The sequence below is a fragment of the Mesoplodon bidens genome, assembly GCF_964165515.1.
Source record: "Mesoplodon bidens genome assembly, chromosome: 13".
NCBI classification, from domain to species: Eukaryota; Metazoa; Chordata; class Mammalia; order Artiodactyla; family Ziphiidae; genus Mesoplodon; species Mesoplodon bidens.
This window is the reverse complement of record NC_138169.1, coordinates 22,778,770-22,801,414: the sequence shown is the minus strand read 5'-3', so window position 1 is coordinate 22,801,414 and position 22,645 is coordinate 22,778,770. Positions and strand designations below refer to the sequence as shown.

General features: G+C 47.3%; 1 protein-coding gene across 1 annotated transcript in view; it reads right to left on the bottom strand.

Moving 5' to 3' along the window:
* ZNRF3 (zinc and ring finger 3) overlaps positions 1–18,434 on the bottom strand; it is a 148,239-nt gene extending 129,805 nt beyond the window's left edge. The window contains exon 1 of the mRNA XM_081252422.1: positions 17,964–18,434. Coding sequence (XP_081108548.1) covers positions 17,964–18,263 — 300 coding nt within the window. The 5' untranslated portion in view covers positions 18,264–18,434. The remainder of the gene's footprint in view (positions 1–17,963) is intronic.
* Positions 18,435–22,645: the final 4,211 nt, after the last annotated feature.

Genomic DNA, 22,645 nt, shown 5'->3' with positions numbered 1-22,645 from the left:
CAGCCTGGTCATCCATAAAGAGACACCTTCACACACATTGCCCAGTCTCTGCATGGATCTAAAAGGTTTCAGGTCAGCCAGAAAGCAGATTCCTGAGCCAAATCAGAAAAAACCTCAGTCTCTAGAAAGTCAAGGGACAAAGAGAACTGCCTTAAGCAATCTCAAGCAGGCAGATGATACACAGAGGTAGCCTTTACCAAAGAAGCAAAAGGAAGAGTCAATCCTGTGTGTGTGAATGCAGCCAAAGAGCCTTCGCCAAAGCTGCAAAGGAAACAAAAATAAACTAACAGGATAAAAGGAAGGCTGTTGCATGAGGAAGAACTTTTGCTCCAGTTTGAAAAAAAAAAAAAGAGAGAGAGAGAAGAAAAGAAAAGAAAAAGAAAGCACACGCTGAAATGATCTAAAGCTGCCTATAAATATTTGGGAACATCAAAGGCGGTCCTGTTAAATTAAAAATGCTGTCACACAGATAGGAACTAGCCTCTAGCACTGCCAGCTTCAACATGTGAGCCTGTGATCTGAGGAGTGAGGGCTCAGCTCCTCGAGAAATCTGATTCACTAAAGAAAAAAGCGAACGAGCAGTTGAGTTTTAATAAGGGCATTAAATACCTTAGGAATGAGCTAATTAGAGTTTAACTCTTTCAAGACTGTCCGAGCTCTTAAGAATGCTGTAAAGTGAGCTCCCTCCAGAATCTAGTTAAATCTGTGTCGAAACCTGCAGTGTAAAAGAAAAGTATTAAAATAGCACCTTAGGACTTCAAAGCTGGTAAATCCCACCAGGTCTGCTCAGAGGCCGAGTGAAGAGAAGGGAGGAGGCTGGCCCAGAATCATTTTCAAGGTGAGGTTAGGTTGCTTGCTTATTTAGAGGCTTTTCTTTTTTCCAGTTTGGACTGGGTAAGAATGACCTCACTTCCTGATACCAGATGCATTCTACTTACACTGTGAGTGGGCCCTTCACCTAAGACACTGCGAGGGTGTCGAGTGTAAGCCCTGACCTCGCTCGAGTGCCTCACGAGAAATTATGGCTGAGCCCCGCCAGGCACACTCAAGGTCACTGCAGGAAGTCACCGAGCAGTTTCCCTACACACATTCAGGATCAGGATCCTAAGGAAACCAGAAGAGTCCTCATTTAAGAAAGTTCCATCAGGACGGCAGATCCTTTGAGGAGCAAGGTTCTTTGGCCTTGAAGTAGAAAGAAGCGGTACCTCTTGGAGAAAGCAAGGAGAAAACACACCTGCACAGAAGAGGAAAGGGCATCTTTCTGTCACCCAGTCTCAGGAATGTGCGAGAAGCGGGTAGACAGAGATGGAAACTACCGTCTCCATTCAAGGAGAGGAATGCACTGCACGGTCTTGGCAGAGTGGGTCGGGGGAGTTATAAAAAAAAAAAACAAACCCACAATGCACTCCTATCATTCCCATTTTTTGAAACTTGGGAGGTTAAGATTAATACAGTATTTGCATTGGCATAATTGCACAGCGGATCAAATCAAGCATTGAAGTCACCTGTGCCTGCCACAGGTCCCACATCATTAGGCCCCCAGAGCACAGCCTTAGCACATCACAACATTCCACATGACCTGGCTGGATCCAGAGAAGCAAGCCACAACACGGCTTCCCTTCAGAGCAGTCATGCCCATGTGCAGGCCAAGCGGCCTCAGGAACAACAGACAGGCTGGCCTAGAAACCCAGCCTCCTCTGCACCGGACTTGCAGTTCACACGCTTCTGTGTGTGTGTGTGTCTGTGTGTGTGTGCGCACGGGCCCAAGTGACAGAGCTCAGAGCCTGGACGGTGATCTAGCTGTAGTGTGCAGGGGTGAGCAGATGGAGCCGCAGCAAACACCCCCACACCCCCCGCCCAGGACACAGAGCTGAAAGAGGGAACCAGGGATCAGCAAGGTGTGAACACCCCGGCCCCTCGCAGAGCGCTTCCAGGGGAGAAAGGACACAGGTGCAAGTGGTCAGCACTGAGCATGCTGGAAATGATACCTACAATATGATCACTTCTTGTCAATGACTAGTATTTTTGGATTCTTTAACCTTGATAAACTACGACTTTTTTTTTTTTTTTTTTTTTTTTTTTTTTGCAGTACGCGGGCCTCTCACTGTTGTGGCCTCTCCCATTGCGGAGCACAGGCTCCGGACGCGCAGGCTCAGCGGCCATGGCTCACGGGCCCAGCCACTCCACGGCATGTGGGATCTTCCCGGACCAGGGCACGAACCCGTGTCCCCTGCGTCGGCAGGCGGACTCTCAACCACTGCGCCACCAGGGAAGCCCTAAACTACGACTTTAGAATAAAAATTTCCAGCCATTTGGGAACTACAACATAAGTGTTAGTATATGTGAGGAACATTACGTAACTCTGCATGTTATTTTCTTCATCATCATCGTTATCATCACTAGACACAAAGAGCGTGGTGTAACTCAACTCCATTGTAGAGATGAAGAAACTGAGACCCAGAGAGGCAAAGTCACCTTTCCACAGCAGGTAACTGGCAGAGTCGGGTCCAAGGCAAGGCAGGCTGGCTCCAGACCTGGCGCTCTGCTGCCTCTCCCATCAGCAAAGGAAATCCAGAACCACTTTGTTCTGCAAAATTTACAACACAATTTAAGGAACCCGACAAACCTTGGGTGTCTGCATAGCAAAGGTGCAGACTCCTGCTTCTAACAGCCACATCAGTGTCCCATGACACGGAAGTGCTGTCCCAACTCCTCCCAAATACAGCTGGTTCAAGGTTGTAACACAGAACTAAAGAGAACTTACACCCAAATCAGGTTACAGACAGAAAGTTAATTTTTAAGTTGGTTACTAGGAAGACATGTGTATCTTCTCCCATAAAATGGTGATGCCATTTCTGCTCCACAAAAAGCCTATCCATGGGCTTCCCTGGTGGCGCAGTGGTTGAGAGTCCGCCTGCCGATGCAGGGGACACGGGTTCGTGCCCCGGTCTGGGAAGATCCCACATGCCGCGGAGCGGCTAGGCCCGTGAGCCATGGCTGCTGAGCCTGCGCATCCGGAGCCTGTGCTCTGCAAGGGGAGAGGCCACAACAGTGAGAGGCCCGCCTACCGCAAAAAAAAAAAAAAAAAAAGCCTATCCATTTAATTGTAATGCACCCAAGGCCTGAGGACCCCACTCTGGTCAGCACAAAGCAAAAAAGCAGCCAAAGGAGATGTCAAGAATCCGTGTACTAAACTCCTTACTCACCTTGGTATCTTGTTTTTTAATGTTACACTCAATTCTGGCAAACGTGGTTCCCTGGTGTTCTAGGAATAGACTACAGAAATTAGAAGCGGCAAATCACAACTGCTGAGAGAGAAGCGCTGGAGAGGAGGGAATGACTTGCAGACAGGTGCCTCAAGCCTGCACAACTCTAGGGGGTGCCGTCCACTTCTGGAGTCATCCTAGATTCACATTATGGCAAACAGAAGCCAGGTATCTTAAGGAAGGGACAGCTTTTCCTAATTCACGCAGAGGGACCCTTTGTGTTGGAGTGGGGAAATGTTAAAAGGTTGAGACACCAGCCCTGTGCTGAAGATAAGACAATCTACTGGGGAGTCACACAGGCGACTCCAAGCCAGCAAGCAACAATTAGATGTGTGGTCAGCATCCACTTCTGAAATAGTAAGTTTTCATTCAAAGGCAGGGACTTCTCTGGTGGCGCAGTGGTTAAGAATCCGCCTGCCAACGCAGGGGGCGCAGGTTTGAGCCCTGGTCTGGGAGGATCCCACATGCCACGGAGCAACAAAGCCCATACACCACAACTACTGAGCCTGCGCTCTAGAGCCCACAGGCCACAACTACTGAGCCTGCGTGACACAACTACTGAAGCCTGCGTGCCTAGAGCCTGTGCTCCACGAGAGAAGTCACCACAGTGAGAAGCCCACGCACAGCGAAGAGTAGCACGGGCAGCAACGAGGATCCAACGCAGCCATAAATAAATAAATTTACAAAGGCGAGGGGTGCTTTCTTTTCTGTGGGATAAGCCTTGAGGACAGGCCCTCTACGTCATGGGACTGCCTGAGCTACTGAAGCTGCATAAGCCCAGCCTCCAGTGGCTTTGGTCTCCTTCTGTTGAGGGGCTCTAGGACAGAGGATGGTGCCCAAGCGTCCCATCCCATCCTGCCATCCGGGGCTCCCATCTGGCTTACCAGGCCTGATCATTTCCCTTCTGGACCTTCCACTGCACAACACCAAGCACCACAGAATTAATTATGCAGGATACCATATGTAAAGGGGCCAACAGAATTCCAGTGCTGGATGCCAAGACACATCACTCCTCTTCCTCCCCCAGCTCTTGAATGCCAAACCTTGAGAGCTGGGCATCCTAAGATCCCACTTATGGGTGATGGCACCTGCCACCATGGTCTTTGCTGAATATACACGATCAGGGAGAGGAGAGGATAAGCCTTCCTGAAATGGAAGTAGGGAGGAATGAGGATAAGGAGCTGGGGAGGGGGAGTCCCCCAACCATCCCACCTACTGTTCTTTCCCTTCCCCTCCCCCAATCAGCCATTACTGGATCAGAGTTACCAGAGGGCAAGGGATGTTGGCAGGAGGTGGGAGGAAGGGTTTGTAAATAGTAAGACACAGAAGATTCCTTATTTACCCTGCAGCAAGTAGGGAAGACATTCATACGTGAACTTAGACAAGTTTGCAAGAAGACAATTAAAACAGCCTTGCCTAAGTAAATTTAAAAAATTAATTATTAAGAAAATTAATGTCATCTGAGCATGTTGTAAGAATTCTAGAGTTTTCTATGTCTTCTTGTAGGAACACATATAGGGAATAATTTCACTTGGAATATTCAAAACTATTCTACCCCCATCCCACTGCTGTTTCAGAGCCTCCCCCTTCCAAAAACAAGGTTGGCATGGCAACCAGAGCACCAGTCACTGTGGTCCCTAACCACATCCGCCAGGGCCTGGCTTGCTAAGACGTGTGCCAGCTCTGTTGTCTGTAGGGCACTCCTGGCCACAGCACACAGCAAGCTATAATCAAGTCAGAAACCATCGCATTTGTATAGAACTCGGCTCAACATAAATATTCATTAAATGTGAAATCCTATGGTGATGCAATGTTGAGACTGCAAATTTAAACACAAGAGTCAGGAAATGCAAAAACTGCCTCTCGAACTTGAATCACTCATATAGCACATTTAATGCCAAGCAAGTTTATATGTGTCCTAGAGATTTACACCTAATAATTCCAAAGTTTCAAAACTACACATTAGCTGTTCATTTAACTCCCTGAGTGAGGGTGACATTTACTGATGGGCACTGGAACATTTCCGGAGTGGACATGTCGTGAAAAGGCATGACAACCCTCTAGTACAAGTGAACTATATAATACGTCATGGATAGACTCTGGAATATTCATGGAGGCCCCAGCACCCATATAATAACCACTGTTCCACAACAAACAGCAACAATAACCAAAAAAAATTTCAACATGCCAACATGTACATAATGAAGCAATAACTTAATAATTCCCAAATGCTTATAGTGGGGCCCTTAAAGAGTAGAAAATCACATTCATTAAACTGAAATCTAAATTTCTTCCACTCGCAGTCTGCTGGTCTCTTTAGAAATACTACTGTAGTCCTTTAAAACTGCTTCCCATCCAGCACCTAAACACAGGCTCAGCCAGAACTTCCAAGGCTGGAGGGAGGGGGATCGAGGAAACAATATGGTATAAATTTAAGTAAGGATGGGTCATTCTGGAACTACATGTAACTTTTACTATTCCCCAAAATGCCAGTTTTCTAAGTGACACCAAAATATTGTTCATATTTAAATAAAACATACCCCCTAAAAGTCTACAGTCAGGCTGAGATGTCTCTTCTCCACCATGCTCTGAACACTGCACCCAGGCAGCCACACGCCAGCCTGGGAAGAGTCAGATGGTGCTACATCCTGATCCCACCTCCTTTTTCCAGGCCTGGAGAACAGAGGCAAGGTGAAATTATTTTCAGAGTCTGGTCCATTCCCAACTACTTGGAATAGCCCTAGGACACACCCATGTCTTGTGAATTGTTTCTACAATCACAGAAAGCTCTCCCTCAAAAAGCCAAGTCTTCTTCTGGCTACACTAACATCTCCATCACTACCCTATCCCAAAGTATCATGATCTAGAAGAATTTCAGCTCAGTAAATATTTAAGTTTTACTGCAGGGCAACAGGGGGATGAGTAAGACACAAGCCCGCTCTGCTGGGAGCTGTGATTTTGTGGGGAAAAGAAATCAAAGAATAAGGTATTGAAGACCAGCTGAGAAGTGAAAAATGGAGTGTTTCAGTCAAAGGAACCCACCAGTAGAACTTGGAAACACTTGATGGGAAGAGCTGGAAGTTTGACCACAGGTGAAAGCGTTGGGAGAGAGTATAGGAGGGTAGGGGGCAAAGGTGGGGGTCAGGAACATGGAGGCGTAGAAACATATTCCCGCAGAAGGGCAATCCAAAATGAAGGGCACAGAGGGAAGAAAGCCCAGGACCCACTCAGGAAATAAGGGCGGGAACACACAGGACCCAGGCCCGCATCCCAGGCCACCTCTGTGCTCAGCTCACTAGTGAACAACAGGATGGCACTGAAAAATTTTGATCAAGGGAATGACAAGATCAGAGGTTACTTTGGAAAGATGAATCTGGTGGGGAGGGGAAGAACTGCTGGGAGGAGTGAGACTGTGAGGCAGGGAGATGCTTAGGCAGCACATGGCATGGAGCGGTAAGGTCAGCAAGGAAAAAGCAAGTTCATTTCCTCTGACTTGGCCACAAGCTACCTTGATTTAAATTTTGAAATGGCTTTGCAAGTCAAGCTTGCAACATTCTTTACATGCCATTAGCTGCCTGCTTCCCACCTACTCCAAGACTGAGGCACTTTCTGAAAAGATGCCAAGTCACTGAGTACCCATTGAAGGTTCCAAAAATCGCATAAAGGTGCTGAACACACAATGTCAAATGCATTTAAGTAAAAGCATACAATAGGTACAAAGAAAAGCATTCTACGTCAAGTGTGGGACAAGCCTTGGCAACCGGGACAAACTGAACAGCAGACGGCCTTCTGGGTAGAATCCAGGGAAGGTGCTCCTAGCTGGGAGGATGAAACAAGATAATACGGGTGAAAGTTCATGGGGGCCCCTAAAGCATGTGGAAGATTTGCTGGAACCTGAGCATCAGAGTGGGATGCCGCTCTAGAAAGACCAGCACCTGGGAACACCAAGACCCGAGTTCTAACCCCAGCTCCTCTAGTGACCAAAGGCTTGAGGAGCCTGCCCACAGCGCCCTCACTATAAAAGGAGAGCAGAGCTACAGCATTCCAGGGTGCCCTCCAGCTCAATGAAGGACTCTCGCAGTCAAAAGAAACCAAGGAGCAAAAAGAGAGACGGGACAAAGATCACAACGAAGGCACAGGCCAAATGGCTCTAGAAAACGAAAGCACCTACATCAAAGTGAAGAGAACCCTCTGGTCACCCTAGGGCCGGTGCAGCCCTCCCTGGTAGGAGAACTTGAGGCTCACATGGTCCGGTGAAGTGTCATAAAGCCACTAATGGCCATCTGATACGCAGATGGCCAAGAAAGGAGAGAACAGAGACCTGCCAAGCGCAACTTAAAAGCTTTCAGCTCCAGAACTTCCAGCGATAGAATGGATGGCAAACATCAATGCCCACAGGGCCCAGGCACTGGTAGACACAGGATCGTTACAGTGCGCACAGTAAGCCGCAGCAATGCAACAGAGGCTTATAAACTGGGGTCTGTGTCCCATCTGAAGAGGGCAGCTGTTATTCCACTGGGGCAGGCTGTCGCCACGTGGGAATGTGGGCCCAACGTTGCCAGATCTTTTCATTTTTCAAGAAGAGCCAAAGCTCCAGATTATTACGTATAATTTCTAGATATTTTTTAACAGGGATCAAACAAAATAGCAGGAAGCCATTTTCAGCCCATGGGCCTGCTGTTTGGAGGCACCCTGACGGTCTGGTGCTTGGCTCTAATGCATCTCTGCCCACCACAAACTGACGGCCTCACTCTGAATGAGAGGACGGGGAAAGAGACAGGGCAGAAAACATCAAGTGCAGCAGCACCCACCTGGGCCACAATCAGTTGCCACGGGGTGTGCCGACAGCACATTGGTCCCTCCCGTGAGGTCGCCTCTAGGCCTCTGAGCATGGCCATCTGCCTGGCCAGCCGATGTGTCCCTGCCCAGAACGCTAGGGTAGCAGCTCCTGGATTGTGCTCAGATACGCCTACAAGGGAGGGACCCAGGTACCACGCCAGGTACCTTCCCTTTGATGCAGACATTTGTCATAACTCGGATCCTCATGGCAGAGGGAAAAAGCCAGTACTTTACCACTTACTAAGTGATAGGAATATATAGCCTTTCACTTTTATGAAATTGTTTTCTGATGTGGGTTTTTTTTTTTTTTAAGAAACAGATACTACCCATTGTGAGTGGGGGTTTGTGGACCTGGTTGGGGAGTGTAAACTAGATCCACTCTTCTGCAAAGCAAACTGACAATACATAACAAGAGCATGAAAAATGTTTATACCTCTCGACCCAGTGGTCCCAATTCTAGAACTTGATTATTTGAAGACAATCAAGAGACAGAGAAAAGATGTTCCTCACAGCATTACTTACAATAAAGAAAAACAAGACACTAAGAATGTTTCAGAGTATTTATTAGTAAGAGGAAAATACTTAAGGTACATGAAGGGTTATAAACACTATGTAATGTTTTTTCCAATTTTCTTAAAAATCCCTCCAAGCTCATAGGAAAAAAAGAAAGGAAATCTATACCAAAACACAAAAGGTTAACAGAGGTACATGTAGGCAGCGGGATTGATTTTCTTTTTCATACTTTTCTGTATTTTCCAAGTATTCTACAATAAATATATATTATTTTTATAATTAAAAAATAGGTCAGAAAAAAAAAAAATAGGTCAGATGATTTTTTTTTTTTTTTGCGGTACGCGGGCCTCTCACTGCTGTGACCTCTCCCGTTGCGGAGCACAGGCTCCGGACGCGCAGGCTCAACGGCCATGGCTCACAGGCCTCGCCGCTCCGCGGCATGTGGGATCCTCCCGGACCGGGGCACGAACCCGTGTCCCCTGCATCGGCAGGCGGACTCTCAACCACTGCGCCACCAGGGAAGCCCAGATGATTTTTTCTTTTAAGGAAAATTTTGGCCCTGACAAGAAGTAATGTAAAATGAATCTATTCTAACATTTTTGCCCAAATTGTATCAAAATACACCCAGGTCCTTAAGCAAGAGGGTCAGTGAGCTTTGTCTTCAAGTGACCCAAGTTCAATCCCAGCTCTGTGGCCTTGAGAAGCTTACTTACACTCTCAGCCCTGGTTTCCTCTGTTAAGTGCAGCTAATTCAACTGCCCAAATATGTATGGGAGAAATCATGAAAATGACATCTGTAAATCACAAACTGTATTGTGGGTGTATAAGTTTCTTCTCTAGGCTGTATTCATGGTAAGAATTCAATAAATGTCTGCTGACAAGTTAGGGTACTCAGTTTAAGTAGAAAATCAAGTTTTAATTAAATTCTTACAGCACTGAATGGCTTCCCGTACACACACCTAATCGAGCACCACCCCTACTCTCCTATTTTTAAAATGCAGCAGCTTCTGCACCAGGAGACCAGAAGTCCCCATTTCAACAAAAATTCCCCCATGAAACTTCTAGAATCATCAAAGTCTGTTTTCACCAAATCAGCTCTACACACTGAGTTTCTAAACAACCATAACAGACTGGCTGCTGGGGAAAGAAGGGGGTTAATACCAAGTCTTACAACACATCTTAAGGGTAATAAAAATAAAACGCTCTCCCTTGAACCACAATAGGCCAGCTGACCTCATTCTCTTCACACTATCATGAGTCAACAGAGCCGCTAAAAGTCAGATTTTAAAACATCTCATTCAAGCTGCAAATGGAACAAAGAACCTCTACTCTTTACGGCCTCCCCATCCTGTTTGACAGGTATAAAGGCACGTCTCCACGAAGGGGTTATCAGCTTTAACCTCAAAGGTAGGTCAAAAATGAGTCAGAAAGGGCCAGAAGGCGCAAATCCATGAACTGTGTCATTACAGACGTTTTTCTTCAGAATGGGCTGCCCAGGCCTACACGTAGCACCTGGGCCAGACGTACCCTCAGTATCCCATAGGCATGTTCCACCAGAGGACCCGTGGTTGGCACGCTGTCCACCCCCTCCACTCAGCTGCATGCAGGCAGGGCCAGTGTCTCACCCGTCCCCACCTGCTGCCTCACCCCGCACAGGGTCTGGGGGACAGAAGGCAGCAGTGAATGCCTGTCCACTGCGGAAATGCAGACCTATGGGAAGGTTTAACAGCCAGGAGGATGGCATGAGCGGGGAGAAGCCACAGCTTTAGGTTCTTACAATCTTTTAAATCAAATTTCAAATCACAGGGAGCATGCAGACTGTGTAAAGTAAGAAAGGCGATGGACATAGGATGGGGCCTCTTTGGAGAAAGCCATGCAGGCTCCGAAATGGCTCTAAAAAGCTGGCCACAGGAAGGAGGTGTGTCTCACGTCAGAAATCCCTTTAAATGCCAGAGCGCCATGGCCATTCCAACTTTCCCAAAGCCAAAAAACAACGGACGTGCCACGGAGCGACAGTTGCGTACTCAAGTCACTGGTCCCTCTTCCCAACCTTGGCAGAATGGCTCTTTGTGGAAAAAACAAGGTAGAGTAAGACTGTGATTAAAAAAAGAAGAAAGAGAGAAAAGGGGAAGCAAGGAAGGAAGGAAGGAAGGGAGGGAGGGAGGGAGGGAGGGAAGAGATCTCTAAGAGTGGAGAGTTTTCTCAGTTGAAGTTACAGACTCTTGGTCCATCAGTCTGGAATACTGACTCTAAATTACACCATCAGCTGCCATAATCTCATCCCAAGCAGAAGAAAGTGCCAAGTGAAGCAGTCTTGTAAAAACAGAAATGGCTTAGAATCACACAGACCTGGGTTTGAATCTGATCCCTGCTACCGACCTGCTCAGTGACTTCACCTCTCTGAACTTAGTTTCTTCATCTGAAAACCTGGGGCATCCCATTTACCTCGTCCGTTAAGTGTAAGCACAGCACTGGCCCAAGGCCTGGCATGCAGAAGCATATGATCATTACTACCTATTTTTAAAAGCTCTGACATAGGAAAACTGAGCGACTCAAAATCTAAATTAAAGGAGAAAAGCAACCACTTAAACCCAATGTGCAGATTTAGAAGGGCTGGCTTTCCCCAATTATACACCTGATCATAAAGCACGCTTCTCTATTGGCTCTCCCTGGCACACTCAGCCGAGGTGCAGCCGAGGATGACATGAAGGCCCAAGCCTGGAAGTCAGGAGACCCAGACAGTCCTCCAGGGACATCTATACCTCACCACGTGGCCCTGGCCCTTCGCTTCTTTAGACCTTGGTCTTCCTATCGAACATATTAAAGGGCTGAGTCTGGTTCTTCAGATTATTAAGATGGATTTAAGTCATTTTTGTCATGAACTGCAAATCCGCATCGTCGAGACGTGGGAAACGCCATCAAGAAGCAAAGTTTTCACATGACATATATTCAGGTTAATGATGATTCTGAATACCAAACCTTTATAGTTATTCCCAGGGACACTAGGGCTTGGCTGTGAACTATTCTCCATGTGTCTGTCCATCCATAACAGCTGTCCACATTAGGGCTTTCTCAGTAATCAGTGTTTTACCACGAAAAGCACGTCTTCAGACCTTTATGTCAGGTACCCTGCCCCTGAACATGTGCACGCACACAGGTCACTTTCATACAACCTGGTATTATAATATCAGTGGGTCCACCAGAACCATTCTTTGCATCTAATCAAGCAAGTTTCTGTAAATAACAACCAAAAAGGAAAGCTAATCCCAGAATGTATAGCCAAAGCAAATGACGTTGTTCTCATCAATTAATCCAAGCCCAATAAGACCCACTGCCTGCCTGGTGTCCACTCTGAATCCATCATTCATTCACTAATAGTGAGTGTCTGATAAGCAGCAGGCACTGGGGACCCAGGGATGAACAAAAGCAAATAGGCCTGTGCCCAGGTCCACAAGGAAGATGTAAGGAGTTGCTCTTAAGGCATTTCAACATCGACGGACATTCCGTTTCATTTTCCAGTGAATTACTGCAAAGGTACAAACGTGCACTTCGCACTCTCACACCCTGCACTGAGTCTCACCTTCTTGCCCTTCACCAGCTAAATACAGAAAATTCTTTTTTTTTTAACTTAAGTATAACTGACCTACAACATTATGTTAGTTCCAGGTACACAACATAGTGATTCGATATTAAATGCACAAAATTCTTGGAGTGACCATCTTCTCACTTCTCCCAAGGATGATGCATTTAACTACTATCAGACGCACAGGAGAGAAGTTAATCCATTAGAGACAATGGATGCCTTCAGGACCAAGGGCTCTATTGTGTAGGGAAACCCAGTTGGGAAGAATTATCATTTATCCACACACGTCAGGCTCTGTAAGGGACTGTGAACTCCAGAAGACAACAGCAATACAGTATCTGGTACAGAATAGGGCTTTGGTAGAAATCTATAAAATGAACATGCTCGATGGAGACACATAAACCTGTAGATCTCTCTACAACTCACGCCACTCAAATCCTCAGTGATGCATTACTTGATGACAGGTACTAGGTGAGTGCTTCTCTTTTTCCTCTTGGAGAGGAGGGGCATCACAGAACCCACCAAGGGGAGAAATTATGTATCTTCTCAGGAAAATGAAAGTGCACATACACAGGATTATGTGTATAATTTCAGGGGTTCACAGGCCCTCTCTGGAAGTCTGTGTCCCTCGGGTTAAGAACCCCTGTGCTAGACTGTTAAAAATTAGACTTGGGGGCTTCCCTGGTGGTGCAGTGGTCGAGAGTCCGCCTGCTGATGCAGGGGACATGGGTTCGTGCCCCGGTCCGGGAGTATCCCACGTGCCGCGGAGCGGCTAGGCCCGTGAGCCATGGCCGCTGAGCCTGCGCGTCAGAGCCTGTGCTCCGCAACGGGACAGGCCACAGCAGTGAGAGGCCCGCGTACCACACACACACAAAAAAATTAGACTTGGAACTTCCCTGGTGTTCCAGTGGTAAAGAATCCACCTTCCAATGCAGGGGACACGGGTTCAATCCCTAGTCGGAGAACTAAAATCCCACATGCCATGGGGCAACTAAGCCTGCGCGCCACAACTACTGAGCCCGTGCATCCTGGAGCCCCTGAGCCACAACTAGAGAGAAACCCGCACCACAGCTAGAGAGAAGCCCACGCACCACAACGAAGAGCCCGCAACGCAATGAAAGATCCCGCATGCCTCAACAAAGATCCCAGCCAAAAAAATAAAATTAAATAAATAAAATAAATAATTTTAAAAATTAAAAAAAAATTAGACTTGAATTAATGTCAAGACCTAGCCGGCCAAGTCCTATTTATGTGGCGATAATAGGAAGAAAGGGGCCAGAAAGACCTGGGTTTCAATCCAGGTTTTATCATGCGCTAGATGTGAGGTCGAATAAGTCAAATCGCCTTTCTCAGCCTCAATTTCCTCATCTGTGAAATGGGTTAACAACAGTTGTTGATTCCATGTGAAAGTAACGATTAGATGAGCAAACACATGACGTGCTTGGCACAGTGCCCAGTACAAAATAAACGCTCCTAAATGGAAGCCATCACCACCCTCTCTAGTCTCCAGACCCCACACTTACCTCCCACTCCCATCTTCATCTCCATACAGAGCTGTATTAGTAACCCCCAGGGCATCTCAGAGAACAAGACAGAAAATAAGAGCCCCTAAGAATTCACAAGGTCACAAAACACAGCCCTAATGTTTTCCCAAAATCAAATGCTTGGTTTTAACCTATGAAGGCCCTTCTGACAAGACAGTCAGCAGTCCCTTTTTGTGTAAATCCAGGTCAGCTGTCAGCACGCAATTGTTCTATTAGGCCAAGTCAATTTTTAGAGGCAGGCCTGTTAAGTTAACTTAAAATGGAGATGAAAAGAAAGTGTTTGATCAAACGCTAAACTGCAGAAACAAACTGACAGGGAAACAAGGCAGAGGAATTAGTTTCCTAAAATTATTCTCTCTGATACCCTTAGTTAACACTGGCTATTTAAGGACCTCACTCAGCCTTTCTAACCCACCACTCAGCTCTCCTCCCACCCCTCATGGCTTAAGGCACTGGCTTAGTTTTTTTTTTTTTTTTAATAAATGTATTTATTTTTGGCTGCATTGGCTCTTCGTTGCTGTGAGCAGGCTTTCTCTAGTTGCAGCGAGCGGGGACTACTCTTCCTTGCAGTGCGCGGGTGTCTCATTGCAGTGGCTTCTCTTGTTGTGGAGCACGGGCTCTAGGCGCATGGGCTTCAGTAGTTGTAGCACGCAGGCTCAGTAGTTGTGGCTCGCGGGCTCTAGAGTGCAGGTTCAGTAGTTGTGGCGCACGGGCTTAGTTGCTCCGCGGCATGTGGGATCTTCACGAACCAGGGATCAAACCCACGTCCCCTGCATTGGCAGGTGGATTCTTAACCACTGCACCACCAGGGAAGTCCCACTGGCTTAGTTCCTAAATGTTCTCAGTAAGCTCTGCTTTCAAGACCATTCAACACTTAACCCAGGATCCAGAGAGGCCGATTTTAAAGTTACACAAAACCTACCATTCAGATTTCTTCTACAAATGAATTTCTCAAGCATTTCCAAATATCTGACTTCAAGAGGGGAAAAGATGCGTTTCCACTTTGAAACAATCTTCCACCTCTATGCAAATTTTCTTTGTTTGCTTAACCAATCCACGTACCACTAGCCAGTGTTTAATTGGGCCTTTATTTAACATCACTAACCATGTGAGTTGAACAACCAAGTCTGAAAGTTTCAGATAAGGATGTCATTAATAGCAACAAATTGGTTCAGATGAAATATGTATCAATATGTCTAAGAACCCTTTAAAGTTCCACACTTCAGAACTATGGGAGAAGTGTAATTACTTCCGCCATCATTCACACTGTATGCTTGACACTTAAAAGCAAATGGGCTTTAATGCTGCATGAATAAATAAGATAATAAAAGTAATGAATAGCATTTCATAGCAGCACATTGTTTTCACAACTTTCACAGATGAAGATGTCAAAAAAAATCTCTTTTTCCAGAGCACACTGATGACCTTGGGAAAGTTATTTAAGCCTAAAATGCACAAGGAGAGAACCAAGGCTCCTATGACTAATCCCAAGTTCGAATCTCTCTCTCTCTCTCTCTCACTCTCACTCACACAGACACACAGACACACACACACAGACACACACACACTTCTTAACCAGGCCTCCCCCTACTCCAACTCATGCAGATGAATGAACAGGTACTCTAATTAGGAGTATCTGGGCAAACCAGACTATGATAAGGTATCTACTCTATAAACATACACACACACATACTTCCATTGCATACAATAGGGAGGGGAAAAAATCAGTGATACAAACCAATTTCCTATCTTAGAATTCTTAAAGGAGAGAGTCTCCCAAAACGGTTCTTTTCTCCCCTAAAGCAAGAACAACAGGGCTGCGGAATCCCACGGGAAATAACAAAAGCAATCTTATAAGTGCTACTATTTAGGTTTCGTTAAAGGAAAATGAACTCTGCTCTGAAGACCATAAAATATTAAATAGCAAATTATGCAGAGTTTTTTCAAGATAGTAAATAGAAGGAGGCTTGAAAAGTTCAACAAGGGCACTTAGAAAATCTGATTAATCTGAAGCTGAACACCAATTTGTTTCTTGTACATTCTCATTTCTCACACAAAATGTGACATTCCTTCTCAGCAGTCCTAAAACATCAGCTTTCCTTACAAAAACCTTCTTCAGGGCTGACGGGCCACACCAGTTCCTTCACGCAAGCGTATTCGGAGAAATAATAAAAGCATGCCAGCCTCTGTACACACACAGCCCTAGAAGCCACGCTGAGCTCCTTCTGTGCACACGGAGAGGTTCGGCAAGTAGGCCTCACAATAAAGTTATCAAAGATATAGAGTGAGAACACCAAGAAATGACTATTCAGACAGCTCAGATAAACTCACCAGCATTACTGCAGTTATAAGGGAATTAAGGACACCTATTAGTGACTGCTTAACAGGTAAACTTATTAAATACCATTTAAGTCATTTTTCTTTACTTAGCAATTGTTGACTTTTTTTGGCAAGGCTAATGGACTACAAAGGAGTTAGATAAGCACTTCAAAAAGTTTTAAAAGAGAATAGATTCCTTCTGCCAAATTCACACATTATCTCTCCACTCACAAGGATAAAATAGTTACAAATGGTGTGTCTAAACTGCTAATTTTGTATTAAATGGCGAACCCCAGATTATCTCCAAAGCATAGCACTACTCATAACGGATAGCTCGCCAGACAAAGTACCAGGGAGAAAGAGTACAAGTTAAAAAACACTGCAGATAAAAATCGCAAACTTCAAAAGTCTCCTTCAAAAAGTGAAGTGCCACGTTAAAACATCTTTTCTCTTTGAAGGCTGTAAATCAAACATTTTCTGTAGGCATCAGGCCACAGTGAAAGCCTCAAAGAGAAACAAGGAGTCACAACGAGTAAGCTTTAAGATTCAAACTGTGCTTGAAGGTTGCGAATGAAATGTGTAGGAATCTTCAGCAGACCATGGTCTCTAAATCTTATAAAGACCGTAATTATAACATTATCAAAAAAAAGTCCAAAATCCTTTAACATATATGTAGTCACAGAACTCAAACAACATGTGTTTTCCCTTCTATTCATCCTGCAGAAGTTTAAGATAGGGATGTAAGGGCACACCTCTAAGGGCCAAGCTGCAGGGCTCCCTGTCCTAACCATGCAGGACTTTTGAGTCTGCACCAGGAGAGGGGAAAGGAAAGGCTGCTTGCAGTTATTCCACTCGGTCCCCCTCTCTTCATTCATAACTCATCCAAGAGTGAAGTGCAGAAGGCCCAAAGCTTAGAGCCCTGCAGCCAACCCTTCTCCCCCAAAAGGTTCAAAGACAAGCCAACCGTTTCAAATCGCCCCCATCCCAGGCACGCATATTAACCGCAGTAAGTGCGCTGGCTGTCTACTAACAAGTTGATAAAATCATAGCCCCGAAGCAGGAAGGCATCTACCCAGTTCACCATCTGCAGAGGCTTGGGCTCAGAGTTCCTCCTCGAAAGAGCGGGGTCAGCTTAAAGCTAGCTCTCCCTAGCCTTTGGAATGCACACCTCTTTCATCTGGAGCAAGGTGGAGGCCCTGTCAGTGAGCGACCCCGTCTCCCGATTTGCAGGCCCTCTGCAGAAGTCCTTGGCCGAGAAGCGGGCAGGCTGCCTCCCTCCCACACTCTGTAATCTGAAGCACGCAGCGAGGACTGCCTGCTTCGTCCACTCCAGGGCACCCGCGATCCCCACTCCTCGGCGGGCTCCCGCTGCTCTCCTGCCGCTGCTTGTCCAGGGCCCCACAGGAGGGTCAGCGCCCAGGTGAGGTTGGCGGCAGGTTCCAGGGGAGAACCTGATATTGTGCAGCCCCTTAGACAAGGCTGGCTACTCCCCAAAAGAACATGCACGGGTGGTAAGGACAGCCTGCGACCTGGAACAAGCCACCCCATCCTTCATCACTTATCTTTCCGAAGTTGGCATTCAACAGGTAGTTCCCGGGACTTCCACCTGAGGCAAACCGAAAGCCCCAACGGCCCGAGGCGGCTGCCCCAACGTGGGTGCCCGGACCCTGGGTCCCCCTCCCGCTCCCCGGACCCACAGTAGGCCGAGCCCCCACGTGCGCTCGCCCCCCGCGGCGGCGCCCAGGAGGCCGAGTCCCGCCCGCCAGCCAGGGAGGGATGCCGCTGGCCTCCTCGCCGCCCCTCCCGCCCGCCCGCCAGCCCGCGGCGGGGTCGGCGGGCGCAGCCCCCGGAGCCATCTTGTGGCGGCGGCGGCGCGGGGCCCGGGCGGCGGGCAGCTACCTGCACAATCTCGCCCTCCGCGCTGAGCGTGGCCCCGGCCCGCGAGAAGCGGCCCGTGAGGCCGGTGGTGTAGGTGGTGTAGTCGCCGCTCGGGCTCGACTCGAACAGCACCACCTCCACGAACGCCGTCTCCTTGGCCCGCGCCGCGCCGGGCCCCGCGGCCGCCAGCAACAGCCCGAGCAGCAGCGGCAGCGGCGGCGGCGGCGGCAGGCGGCGGCCGCGGGGGCAGCGGGGGCGGCGGCGGAGGCGGCGGCGGCGGCGGCCCGGGGCCCCTGGGCGCCCGCCCGAGCGCGGCCTCATGGTCCTGCGGCGGGAGGGCGCGGAGGGCGGGCGCGGCCGGGCATAGTCGCGGGCCGGCGGAGGACCGAGCGCGGGCGGACGCCTCACAGCCCCATCGCGGCGACGGCGGCGGCGGCGGCTTTGTGGGTCGCAGGCTCTGCTCGGCTCCCCCGGGCGTCGCGCCGCGGCCCTTTCATCTGCTCCACGTGAGGGGTTATCCCCGCCCCGGCAACGTCGTGACCCGCTCTCCCCTCCCTCTCAGCGCTCGACCGCCTCTGCAGCCGGGGGGAGAGGGAAGGCGGGGCGGGCGCGCCTGCGGCGGGGGCGGGGCCGGATGGCCAGGCACGCCCCCGTGTTAGCCCCGCCCCTCATCCCAGCCCCGCCTCTCGCCCGCCGTCTGCGCTCCTCCCCTTGCTGTCGCACCTCCCACCGTCTCGCTCCGCCCCCTCATCCTCGCTCCGCCCCCACGCTCTAGCTCCACCCCTTGGGTCGAGCTCCGCCCCCACCGCGCTCCGCCCTCCGCGGCAGACATTTCTCCTCGCGGTTGCTGAAGTTCGGCGGGAATGGGGACCGCATTCTGCTCTGGGCCGATGTGCGTCCTCTATGGAGACCCCACGCCTCCTGCTTCCATGCAAGATTTAGATTCTTGTCCTTCCCGGCTCCCCCTCCCCAATCTGCAGTTCCTGGGAGCGGAGCCACCGCACCTGGTCCTCCACCCCCACCCCCACCCCCAGGATCGAACGGGAACGACTCCGGCGGTCTGGGGAGGTGTGCCGCTGGGCCATGACGGGGCGTGTCCGGTTCTTGCACTGGTGTCGCTTAGACAGTTACTCTCAACTGTGTGTGTAGGAGGGGGGCGGGGGTGAGAAAGCCATTAAGTCATTTGGACTCTGATGGAAATAATCTGTCTGCAGCCCCAGAGGCTGTAACTGAAACATCCCCCTCGATAGAAGTTCTGAAACTTTGATTGTCTCCTGTGCAGGAGTCCAGAGGATTCCAACACCATCGCACTTTATGCGCAGAGGATAGATGCTAAATTATCATACCAAAGACACGTGCTCCAGAGCCCAGGGGTTCCCAGTCACCCAAAAGATAAACTTTGAATTCTCTTTGGAACATGCCTTTTCCTTCCTCATCTATTCCTCTCTGAGAATCGAACCTTCTTTCAAAATCCAGATTCAATTCCCATTTCCTCCGTGGAGTCTTCCCTGTATGACCAGAATGACTTTGTTCAGATATTTGCAAATAGTTGGTTAGGATCATCTGCTTCTACTTGCTACCACACCCAAAATATTAAAAAGAAAACTCATTGCAAATTGTCTTGGGTAAACAACTTACCAAGGTTTACAATTTAAAGTAGAAAAAATGTGGAATAGAAAATACACTTGAAAAAACCCCACAGGTCTGTGTTGCCGCATTTGGACCACCCAGAGCTACTGCTCAGGAGGGAGGCACCTGGAAAAGCAGGGTTTTGAGTATCGTGGCTTTTTAGTTTCTCCAGAGCCAAGCCTAACCAGTGCTGACTGGACTGGGCAACATCAGTCCTGACAATGGGCTCCCTCTACATGGCACAGTCCAGTCCTTAACAGGGAGGTCCATCACTACAGCCCATCCGTGACATTCCGCAATATTTAAAATTCAAGGTCACCATCAACTGATGAATGGATAAACAAAATGTGGTATATCCATACAATGGCATATTATTCTTCAAGGAATGAAGTACTGATGCATGCTACAACATGGATGAACCTTGAAAACATGCTGAGTGAAAGAAGCCAGTCACAAAGGACCACATAGTACATGATTCCATTTATATGAAATGTCCAAAATAGGCAAATCTACAGAGACAGAAAGTAGATTAGTGGTTGCCAGGGACGGGGGGGAGGCAGGAATGGGTAGTGACTGCTAATGGGTTTCTTCTGGGGGTGATGAAAATGTTCCAGAATTAGATAACAGTGATGGTTGCACAACTCTGTAAATACACTAAAAAACTATTGAATTGTACACTTTAAAAGGATGAGTTTAATGGTATGAGCATTATATCTCAGTACAGTTGTTCAACAAGTAAAGTCATTAGTGGTCTTTTTCATGCAAACATACACATAACACACAAGATACTGTGTAAGGATATTCTGTGTTCTTTGAAGTCTTAGCTCAAATCTCACACCCTCAGCAAAAACAGCAGTATGCCCCCTGTCCCCCCCATCCCAACCTCCTTTGGCCTGCTCATCCCCCCACCCCGTAGCATTTATCACCTCCTAACATACTAAATAACTTGCTTATTTATTTTTGTCTCTCCTCCATGCCCCATAAACACACATGCTGGAGAACAAACTCTATAATGGCAAGGATCTTGTCTTGTTCACTGACTTAGGCTGAGGCTGCCTGGCCCAGAGTCCACACTCAATATAAATATTTGTTGCATGAATTAATGACTAAATGAATGAGTGATAAGCTCATTGTTGTGTAACCCTCTCATTTTGCAGGCATTTGGGGCAGCTTGTTAACAGCTGTTTAGGAGCACTGGGCTTCATGGAACCAAAATAAACTCTGAACATGGAGAAGAGCAACAGTCTCTCCCTCAGGGACTGTGATGAAAACCCAGTCAAGCGTCAAAAAAGAAACCGGTTTCGATTTTTTTTTAATCTGCTTAAAGAAAGGTACAGTTAATAAGACACAGGTCATCAACACAGAGGTAATATTATTCATCTCAGCAGTGTAAAGCTGTTTAGAAATGGAGGTGTTTGCTGAGTAACGAAATGTCACCAAAATCTGCTGGGCAGTAAGGGAAGATAGAAGATAACTTCAAATAAGAGGGAAGACACATAGGCCAGGAGCAAGGGCTGGCTCAGCAAGCTGGATCAAGTGATAGGAGTGAAGAGAAGCAATGCACATTCACTATCCTTCAAGGCACATCCCTAATCATCCCGAGTATAACTTACCTTGTTCCTTTCTCTACTTATCAGACACAGCTCAGATGAAAATAACGGAGAACAGGTGCATCAGCATCAGTTAAAGCTGCCAGCCAGACCTTGAACACATCTCACTGACTTAGGCCAGAAACCACACAAAGCTTCAGGAAATTTTCTGCCATCAAATATCTATTTACATGACCAAATAGCGAAGTTTGGGGATTTCAGATCCATAAAACATATGCTTTAGTACCTAAAGAGACTGTATCTGTTATAGAGAACAGACTTGTGGTTGCCGGGCGGGAGGTGGGGAGGGGAGGGAAGGAATGGGAGTTTGGGATTAGCAGAGGCAAACTATTATATATGGGATGGATAAACAACAAGGTCCTACTGTATAGCACAGAGAACTATATTCAATATCCTGTGACAAACCATAATAGAAAAGAATATGAAAAACAATATATATATGTATATATTACTGAGTCACTTTGCTGTACAGAAGAAATTAACACAACATTGTAAATCAACTATGCTTCAATAAAATCTTTAAAAAAGAGAGAGAGACTGTGTCTGCTTAAATCAAAACAGACATGGATATTCACAGCAGTATTGTCTCCCCTCTCCCTAACCCCAAGCCTTGGCGTGCGGGATCTTAGTTCAACAACCAGGGACCAGGGATCAAACCCACATCCCCTGCAGTGGAAGAGTGGAAGCACAGAGTCTTAACCACTGGACAACCAGGGAAGTCCCACAGCCATATTGCTTTTAATAATAAAAGACAGGAAACAGTCTAAATGCTTATCAATAGGGGATTAGTTAAATAAATTCTTTTATGATACATCCATTTATTATATCATGGAACACATATTAAATAGTCATTAAAAAGAATGAAGAAGCATTCTATGAACTTTCATAGAATGATCTCCAATATATATTGCCCAGTGAAGAAGATGTGCATATGGTATTCTACAGTGGAGGGGGGTGGTGAGGAGGCAACAGATACGTGAGGTATGAACTTGCAAACATGAACAATGTGTGGAAGAAGCTATAAGAAATGAATAAATGGTTGCCTCTGGAGGCATCTGGGTGACTGGGAGGCAGGGAAAGGAAGGAGATGTACTCTTCCCTGTATACCCTTTGAACGTATAGAATTTGTTCCCTGCACATATATTACCTATTTAAAGGTAATAAAATAAAATAGAGCAACCAACCCGCTAAGTCAACAGATAACATTCACTTTCCATATGCAAACATATTCATTCAATAAACCTTATTTAAAAAAATTTTTTTGAAAGTCTTTACTGAATTTGTTAAAATATTACTTCTGTTTTATGTTTTGGCTTTTGGCCACAAGGCATATGGGATCTTAGCTCCCTGACCAGGGATTGAATCTGTACCTCCTGCATTGGAAGGCAAAGTCTTAACCACTGGACCACCAGGGAAGTCCCCTCAAAAAGCTATATTGAACACCTTCTACGTGCCACTGGAATA